Genomic DNA, 9,099 nt, shown 5'->3' with positions numbered 1-9,099 from the left:
GGTTAGAAGTTAGAACAGACTAAACATTTGCCCACATGGCAAAATAAGCTACCAAGGTCTCTGTAGGAAACATTCTTTCTTTGAATTAACTTTTTGTGTAGACAAAATATATTATATTTGAAAAAGGGTAAAAACATAGACCCCGGCACCACCAGAGTACTATAACCTCTCATATGGAATTCTTTATTATTTTTCTCTTACTCTGACCATACCACCATTGGTGTCATGTGCATATCATGGTACACCGCCGGCATATCAATCCTCTACACAATAAACAAATCAGAAGGGCTCTACAGTTTAAATATTACTCCACAAAACCGCTTGAGCACACAATCGTGCTGCTCTATAAATAAAAAAGGGGGGAGGGGGATTTAATTAAAATCCTAAAACAACATTTACAAAGGGGTCCTTCAGACAAATGTATTTACAACTTTACTCAAACTCTCCTACTCCTCTGCCATTTGAATCTCACCCATCATGATGCGGTTACTAACAACGTTGAACCCCAGAACCGATGGGTTCATCACCTTCTTCCCTTTCTTCCCTTTCTTTTTGCCTCCTGAGTCGAAGTCTCCATCACCTACACTCTCCATATTTACATTTCCAGAACCAAACCCATCCACCCTTGGGTGGTTCCGAGATTGGAAGGCAATATCAATTACATCAGCCGACAACAGTTCCTTGTAGTTGAGAAACTTGTCAATGAACTCATGATCAGGATCAAATGACCCAAGATTCTCCACCAGAAGTGTCTCAGCCTCTGATGTTGACTGCTTCAAACAAAATTCCAGGAAACTTGTATCTGGAGAACAAATGGACCAAGAAAATATATACTCAGACATTACTAAAGAAACATATGGGCAGAGAAAATTAAATTTACTATGCAATGATATGCACCAAAGCTTACTGAACCCAAATAACTGATCTTAAGCAACAAAATTAACCTAATAAAGTTGTATTAAACCCGAGACTTGACCCTTCTCCATCTAAGGCTATGTTTGGTTGATAAGAAAAGAAAGAAAAAAATCATTTTTTTTTTTTTTTAATTTGAGGAGAAAGACACATAAATCAATCATTCTGTTGTCAAGGTTTTTGTCTTATTATGTTTTTTTTTTTTTTTCTTTTCATTTCTTGACAACCAAGCATAGCTTAAATGCGGTGGAAGTCGAGTGCATGACTACCCCAAAATGCAGAAAGATGGGGGTCACATCCAACTTCCACAAGGGGGAGGGCAACGGGGTCCAAGGAAAATATTCTGCCTTGGACAAGATGAGGTCTGGCTAACAAGATACAATTTTGGTCCAAAATAAACCTCTTATAAGAGTCGAGAACTAAATCAACTACCCCCTCCCCAAACACACATACACCAAATTAGAAGAAGAACAAAAAAACTACATAAAGAAACATATAATGAGCTTATCTATACATTTGAAAATTCGTTAAAAAGCAAAACATATAATGAGCTTATCTATACATTTGAAAATTCGTTAAAAAGCATATCTCTGAAAATAAAAGATATTGCAAACCATGGTGTAGCAATATAGTACCCTTTGTCCCAATAAGCCTCATAGATTCACTTTCACACCAATCTCTAAAGTCCATGGCCTCTGCAAAACATTAATATTTAAAAATCAGCAGGAAATCTAAAATTAAAAAGTGAACATTCTGGAAGGGGAGGGGGAAAAAGGCTCACCTGACTGCTTGATTATCGTATCTTGCTTTCCTTTCCTGGAGGACTGAGAAACAGCAGAAGAGGAGACATAATAATCAGCTGATCTGCTTCCTGTAGACTTCTGCCGACTTGTGGATCCTGCTAAATTTCCTTTTACAGCTGTGGCTTTGGATCCCCAACTGCTCTGTTTTGCAAGAGATGGAAAATCTGGCCTGCTAATAATAAAAATAACAAATTAAATAGACTGAGGTTAAAAGTAACAGAAGCAAACAGAGAGATTCAATTATAATGAACAAAAGGGCCAAAGAAGAGCAATCCAACCAAGACATAAGTGCACATGAAACACAAACTCTTAACCAAACCAAACAGTAAGTATAAGAAACCCAAACCAACCCTCCCCCCCCTTCCAGGAGCAAAAACAGATTCGATGGGAGGCCCTGATGACTAACCATGCATACCATAGACTCCCACTAGAGCACTTTGACCAAAAAAAATTATGCCATAAGCCATTAAGTTCTTAGTTGATGTAACACTAGAAATCTCTTTGGGCAGTCTCGTGAAAAGTTCTCACCCAAGGAGAGCTATTGTTCTTTCATAAGAAAATTAGACAAGTCATCTGGTCCAGTAAACTTAAATAACTTCAACATCAGGTAATTTTGGCATAATTTCACCATCAGGTAGAATTGGCATACTCCACTATAGGTGTAACCGAGAGAACTCCTCGGATTAGTAGTCAAAGTTCTCCCAATAGATGAGAACAAGAGATCCAAACTTTTCACATTGCGCCTTTCTTCCCTCCGATCATTTCTTTCTAGCTCATGATAGAGAATGGGTTTGATGGTATCAACCACTGGAATGCTGAAGTTTCCAAGCTCTTCATGCACGACAGTGTTCCTCACGAATGCATCAACTCACTGCTCAATTTTTTAAGGATCCTGAGAAAAGTTGGATAAAGAAAAGTTGTAAATCATGAGTAATGAAGTCTACAGTTCACCGATAACTCATGGATTTTCTTAATGGGTCTCAATACTTTTCCCTCATCCAGATAACCTTTATACTCCTTAATTGACCCTTGAAAAGAGGAAAAAGAAAGAAAAACAGAAAAATAGAAGTTGTGTGCACAAGTATTTTCAGTTCTTGCTATTTCACAATAGAAGTAATGCAATTTGAAAATCCGATTATGGATTCAGATGCAAGCATGCCTAATGATCAAATCTCAAAGGAAGCAACTGCGTTGTTAAGAGAAGATATCAGATCGATGGAAGGAGAGAAAAGAGCTGAGATCAATCTTCTTGAGATGAAAAAGAGAGAAAACATGTGGAAGAAGAGACGAGAAGAGAACAGAACAAAAAAGAGAAGAAATCAGGTTAGGGATACCAATCCCATATACACTGCTCAACAACATCAAAACTCTTAAAAAATATTCATATTCTTTACTCAAATCATCACCAATTGATGGGGAGTTTATTACATATATATATAAATAAATAAATAAATAAATAAATATATATATATATATATATATAAAGGCCTTCTAATATTCCAAATTTGACTCATAAAATGACATCGAATCAAACTCACAAACTCAATGAAGTAAATAAAGTCAAAACAGAATTCTAACCAACTATAAAATATCCTAATCTAACCCAAATACTTAACTACTAATCCCCTGTATCAATCTTATCCCCACTTTATGAGCTTATAAATTAGGCCCATTATAATGAAGCACAAAAAAAAGGCCCAACTAATATAACTACCGAAAGGTCAAATTTCAGTCCATTGGACTGCCACCAGCACCTTATGGGTTTCCCAAGCTTGCGCATAGGCCTCCATACGGAAATAATGCCTAATACAACTTGATCAATTCCCCCTCGATTCATAAAAACTCGTCCTCGAGCTTTTGTACAGTGGGACGATCTCCACCGCAAGATTAGCAACCACTCTCCTTGACCCAATGAAACCAATTATCAAACCACAATCCAACAGTACGAAATCAGCGATAAGGAGTCCGTTGTTGAAGTTGCAATGTGGAAGCACAAATTCAACTGGTTCGATCATGATATCAGCAAGTTTATGCGCCTCCATGAGTGATTCTTCAATAATAATTGGAGCCACAACGCCTTCCATCGATAGTGGATTGTCGTCTTGTTTTTCCACCCATTGTTCAATAACCGAGATCAATTATCGAACGAAGATCCCATACGATCGGATGTGATTAGCAATTGGTTCTGGGATTTTTTACATTGTCGCCGAGTTTCTTCCATGTTTGCTTCAACCATTCGTAAGTTCTCTTGCATAAGTTGAAGTAGATGACGAACAGCAAACAAGAGGGTGGGATCCATGGTATTAATGGCCAGGTTTGGCTCTGATGAATGCAATCTGAAAATCTAGATTATAGATCTCAGATGCAAACAGGCCCAATGATCAAATCTGTGATTAGATCTGAGATAAAGGAAGCAACTGCGTTGTTAAAGGAAAAAATCAGATCAATGGTAGGGAAGGGTAAAGAGATGAGATCGATCTTATTAGGAGGAAGAAGAGAAGAGAGCAGAAGAGAACAAAAAAGGTTTGGGATACCAATCCCGTATGCACTTCTCAACAGCACCAAAATTTAAAAAATACTTATATCCTCACTCAGATCATCTCCAATTGATGGGGGTGTATTACATATATAAAGACCTAAAATTCCAAATTTGACTCATAAAAGGGCTCCTAATCACACTTGCACACTACAAAAAAGAGCGTCCCAGTGCACAAGGTGTTAGATTTCATGCAATAAGGATAATTTAGGTACATGGCTATTATGTTGCAATATGTTATAATGTATTTTTCCTTTTTTACCTTTTACCTCCCTTGGCTACCTTATATTAGTTTGGGGGGTAAGGATTTAATTTTCCTCTTGTTAAGTGATTCAATATAGGGGAGAGAAGTGTATTCTCTCCCACTTCTTCTACCGCCATCTACCTCTCACCTTCTTCTCATCTTCTTCTACCTCTTCTTCCTTCTCCATTGCTCTCTTGCAACCTTTGATTTAGAAGAAAATATGTAATTTTCAACTTGTTAAGTAAATTTTCTCGTCCTTTTTTTTTTTTGAGGGGGAGGGGGGTCTCCATTTTTTTTCTCCACCATCTACCCAAATTATAAGGTATGAAATATGATTTTTTACTTATCAATTAATTTAAAAAAAAAAGGTGACATTTTACTTCTGTTAGGCTTCATATCACATCCCTTCGGTTCCCCGTCAACTTGTCTTGCTTGACCACAGTTAGTGTCTCCCGAACTCTCTCTTTTTTAGGTTATAGAATGATTTCCTGTGAGACGGTTCTACAGGTAACATAGTTGATGGCCAAAGCAGAGACATTTTTGTGATGATTGTTTATGTTACCCTAACATAATAAAGAGCCTAGTCATACAGTTCCATATTAAGAATGACAATTTTTCACCTGACCAATTAACCAACCAGACCAGAACCAACAAAGTCCAGCATCTTTACTGGAGAACCTACCTATTTTTTCCCCATGTTTGGGCTGGCTGTTTACTCTATTATTGGTTGGCCAGCTTTGGTTTGACAACTTTCAATCCTGATACATCAAATCACAACCACCCATGATGTCAAGATAGGAGCCTCAATATTATTTGAGGTTGACATACGTAAAGAAATAATTTATAGCACTACCAAATACCAAATAACAAACTGGAGTTGATCAACATCATGAATTGGAAATTCTCTCTAAGAGAATGCCATCCACCTAAGAGTGCCAATGCATGAGAATCAAGAGTGTAACAAACCCAGAATCTGTAACCAGTACTTACCAAAGAGAAAGACAGCAGAGAAGAGAGAAAGAGATTAAGGGAGAAGAAGAGAGGAGACTGCCTAAGAGAAGCAATTGTCCGTACTTGGCAGCCTCCCCAAAACAACCAGTTACGAAGTATAGTCACTATGGAAATAGAAATCCTACTATCCTAGTCAAACTCTAACTTAGGAAAGAAAGTACTAGACTAATTAGGAAGGTAAAAGAGAGGAAACTAAAGATAATAAACAAACTATATCACGTTGGGACAAACCCCAATCGTGACACATATCTTAACAAAGAGAATAACGACACATGCAAGAGAAAATGGAGGAGCATTCTATAACTTAACGTGTAAATCGTAATGAGGTACCATACCTCAGTTAGCAATCCCAACGTGTCTGTTGGCAGCCTAGAAGGGCTAACGATGTTGCAGATGAGTTAGCTAAGCAAGGGATTGTTAGACCCCAAATCTGTTTTGGGAATTTTATTCCCTTTACTCATATTTGTATCACTATGTACTTCTATGTACCTCTTTGATCCAATATGCTGCTGTGGTTGAATTTAATAAAGCTGTTATTTATGATTTATCCTTAATAAATAGCTAAACAAGCTTATAATCTGTAGATGCAATTTCATTGCATGTAGACTAAAGCTAATAAATTTTTTATGAAGACATGAAAGAATACAAAACAGGAAGCTACATAAACGATGCTAGTATAGCTAAATTATAATAATCACAAGAAATAAACTGCAAGTATGGAATATATAAATAAACAAACAGGTAGCATCATAAACATACTGTTTGGCATCTTGTTTTGATTGATCCAGTGGGCCCCAGAACAAATCATCCTCTGCCTTAGATTTCGAATGAACCTGAGCAAAGGAATTGGTTTGAATTGGAGATGGAGCCTTAGAAGGTGATGACCCAGACACTGCCCATGAAGAACCACTTCCACGGGTCTCGCGGTTTGACTGCGCTTTCTGAGAAGTTGGTAGTTGAGTTTGGTTTTGTACTGAAGAAACCTTTTTCTCCTGTTCCTTTTGGATGTCCCTTAGTGATGTTGGCTTAGTTAACTTACCCGAGTCAGCAGACCATGCCGGAGGAGGTAAAGGATTTGCAACCTCCCCCTTCCAGATCACAAAATCTCCGAAGGATGGACCTGATGGCGGTGCAGGTAACACATCCTTCTGTTGTACCTGGCGAGAACTTTTTGCTTTCTCAATAGGACTTGATGCAATCTGCATGTCTGCAGAAGCAATGGGTGTTGAAGCCTTAGCAGCCATACCCTTACTCTTTGCAGACTTTTTGCGGCTCTTTTTAGTGTCTTTAGCTTCAATAAAATCATCTTCTTCAACAATCAGATCTGCTTGGGAACTAACTGGTAGTGGTGACAGATTAGAGGTATTGTCAAAAACCTCTATAGTTCTTTCATCAGACTTTGCCAAAATTTCTTCTGCCAATAGATCATGCAACTGGCTTCGTTTGCTCATTGGTTTGACAGAACTTTCAGATTTTACCGTGATAATCTGTGCACTAACTGAATCTTTGTGATTATCTGTAACAGTCTTAGGCTCCACATTGGCAACAACCCCAGCCCAAGGGGTTGAGGAGATCATGGAGTTAACGGATGTGGCATTCTCCGAAATAGTCATCTCCATCTGCGCCTTCCGCTGTTCTTCCTGTTGAATTTCCAGAAGGGACTTAGTTTTGAGACCAGGAGCAGGTTTCCAAGCTCTCTGTCCTGAATGTGCCTGTGTGTTATGCAGTGGAACAGATTCAACTTCTCTTGGTTCAGCCATGCCTTCTACTGTTAATACTTCATTATTAAAGGTCCTACTAGATAAGGCATTCTTAGCCAGTTGAGAAGCTAGTGTTTCCACAGCAGATACTCCAGTTCCAGCATCTCCTGTTGTCACTGGTGATGTGCCATTAACTGTTTCTCCCATATCCATGTGTGTCTCAGATTTTGTCTCTACCCCCACAGTTGCAGATTGCTTCAACAGATGTGGAGGCAATGCTTTGGATATTCCCTTTGACTGGTCCAAAGAGGATTGTGCCTTTGAAGATTTTTGCTTTCTAGACTTCTTCTCTGACGCCTTCTTTACCTCACGTGCTTCAGCATTTTCAACTTCTTTTACCATGGGGGACACAATTTTACATTGCTCATTTTGAACTTGTGGTTCCTCGAGATTAATTTGTTCAGAAACAGATATTTCACCCTTGTCAGTCACTGAAGAGGGAGCACTAGGAGGGACTTCTGGAGATGCTAGAGGTATAGAGGTCAAAATAGCTTCAGGGGTAAGATCTACAACAGCTTCACCATTTCTGAGAATGCTTTCTGACGTCTGAGCTTGAACTGCAGCAGCACAACTGTCAGAAATAAGCACATGTTCCTCTAGTGTAGGAGGCTCAAGTGAAGAATTTTCCATTGCTTCTGCTGAGGGTGAGCTATTTACTATAGTTGGCACCAATGATGAATCTTTCTGCTGAGAGTCATCAATCTGTTCTGAAATAGTAACACCCCAACCCTTTGGGTTGGTGGGATTCTCAAAAAATTGATGTGGTAAAGGTTGAGGAGAGGCTTCAGTACTGACACTGTAAGCAATATCCTGTGAAAGTTGCGAGGACAAAGTAACAAAGTTAGCTGCATGACCATCTTGCGGATTAGAAATTGGCATCCATGACTTATTCTGAAAGACATCATGAGGAGGACGGAGCCCATGATGGTCCACAGCAGCAGCAGGCAGATGTCCATAAGATTGCTCAGGAAAGTGCTGATGGGACTGATGCTCAGACAGAACCTGTGAAAGCAAGTGTTGTTGTCGCAAAAGCTGTTGCTGCTGCTCCTGTTTTTGTTGCTGCTTAAGCAATAAGAGTTTATCTAGTAGTGATACTTGAGTGGGAACAGGTGCCTGCGGATGTAATTGAAGTTGGGAAAATAAGTACTGCTGTTGTAATATACTTAGCATCTGTGGATCTTGAGAGAGACCAGACGAGAGTAGCTTTTCTGGGGTTACAATGCCAGTAGGATGATCTATGTTTTGAGCAATTATATTAGATAAAGATGGCTGATTCTGTTGTTGCATCCCATATGCAGTTTGGGCAGGGTAAGGTTGATTATGATGCATCTCAATCTTATCCTGCCGCACATCCAACCCGCTCTGAACAGGAAAATTTGACCAACTGGTAACTCCATTAACAGAAGGAGAATTGTCAGATGCACCACCTTGTAGTATAGACATCAAGTCCACATTCTGAAGATGAGGAATCTGATGATGACCATCTACCATCGAAGGTAGGAGTTTTGAGTGACTAGAAGCTTCAGGGACACGCTCTGCCTTTGGAACCATGGATGCTGCATCTCGCCCAGGCCAATATGGGTGAGGATTGGGAATAGATCTCTGGCGCTCCAGCGATATTCTTTGTGCCATGAGGTAATTTAAGTCACTGCCACTATCTAATCCCACTGGGGGCATTCCACCAGAGTTATTTCTAATATAACCTTGCAGACCTACAAATCAAAACAAACCATTAAGAGAGCTGCTCAACGGCAAATGCATACAAATTGCAGCAAAAGAATGAAAACAGAAGTCGAAAATAAGCTGTACTGCTGTATCACAGAATAACGCCAC

The 9,099-nt window shown here is 39.1% G+C and overlaps 1 protein-coding gene across 2 annotated transcripts in view; it reads right to left on the bottom strand.

The window, feature by feature from the left end:
• Nucleotides 1–273: 273 nt before the first annotated feature.
• Nucleotides 274–9,099, bottom strand: part of LOC122658388 (protein ESSENTIAL FOR POTEXVIRUS ACCUMULATION 1-like) — an 18,044-nt gene continuing 9,218 nt past the window's right edge. For both annotated transcript variants that reach the window (XM_043853320.1, XM_043853321.1), the window contains 4 exons: nt 6,266–8,978; nt 1,694–1,884; nt 1,548–1,607; nt 274–802 (listed from right to left, as the gene is read on the bottom strand). In XM_043853320.1, the coding sequence (XP_043709255.1) occupies nt 447–802; nt 1,548–1,607; nt 1,694–1,884; nt 6,266–8,978 (3,320 nt within the window). In that variant the 3' untranslated portion in view covers nt 274–446. The remainder of the gene's footprint in view (nt 803–1,547; nt 1,608–1,693; nt 1,885–6,265; nt 8,979–9,099) is intronic.

This window comes from Telopea speciosissima, chromosome 4, assembly GCF_018873765.1.
Source record: "Telopea speciosissima isolate NSW1024214 ecotype Mountain lineage chromosome 4, Tspe_v1, whole genome shotgun sequence".
Taxonomy (NCBI): domain Eukaryota; kingdom Viridiplantae; phylum Streptophyta; class Magnoliopsida; order Proteales; family Proteaceae; genus Telopea; species Telopea speciosissima.
Note: the sequence above shows the minus strand (reverse complement) of the source record. Positions and strands in the feature narration are given on the sequence as shown.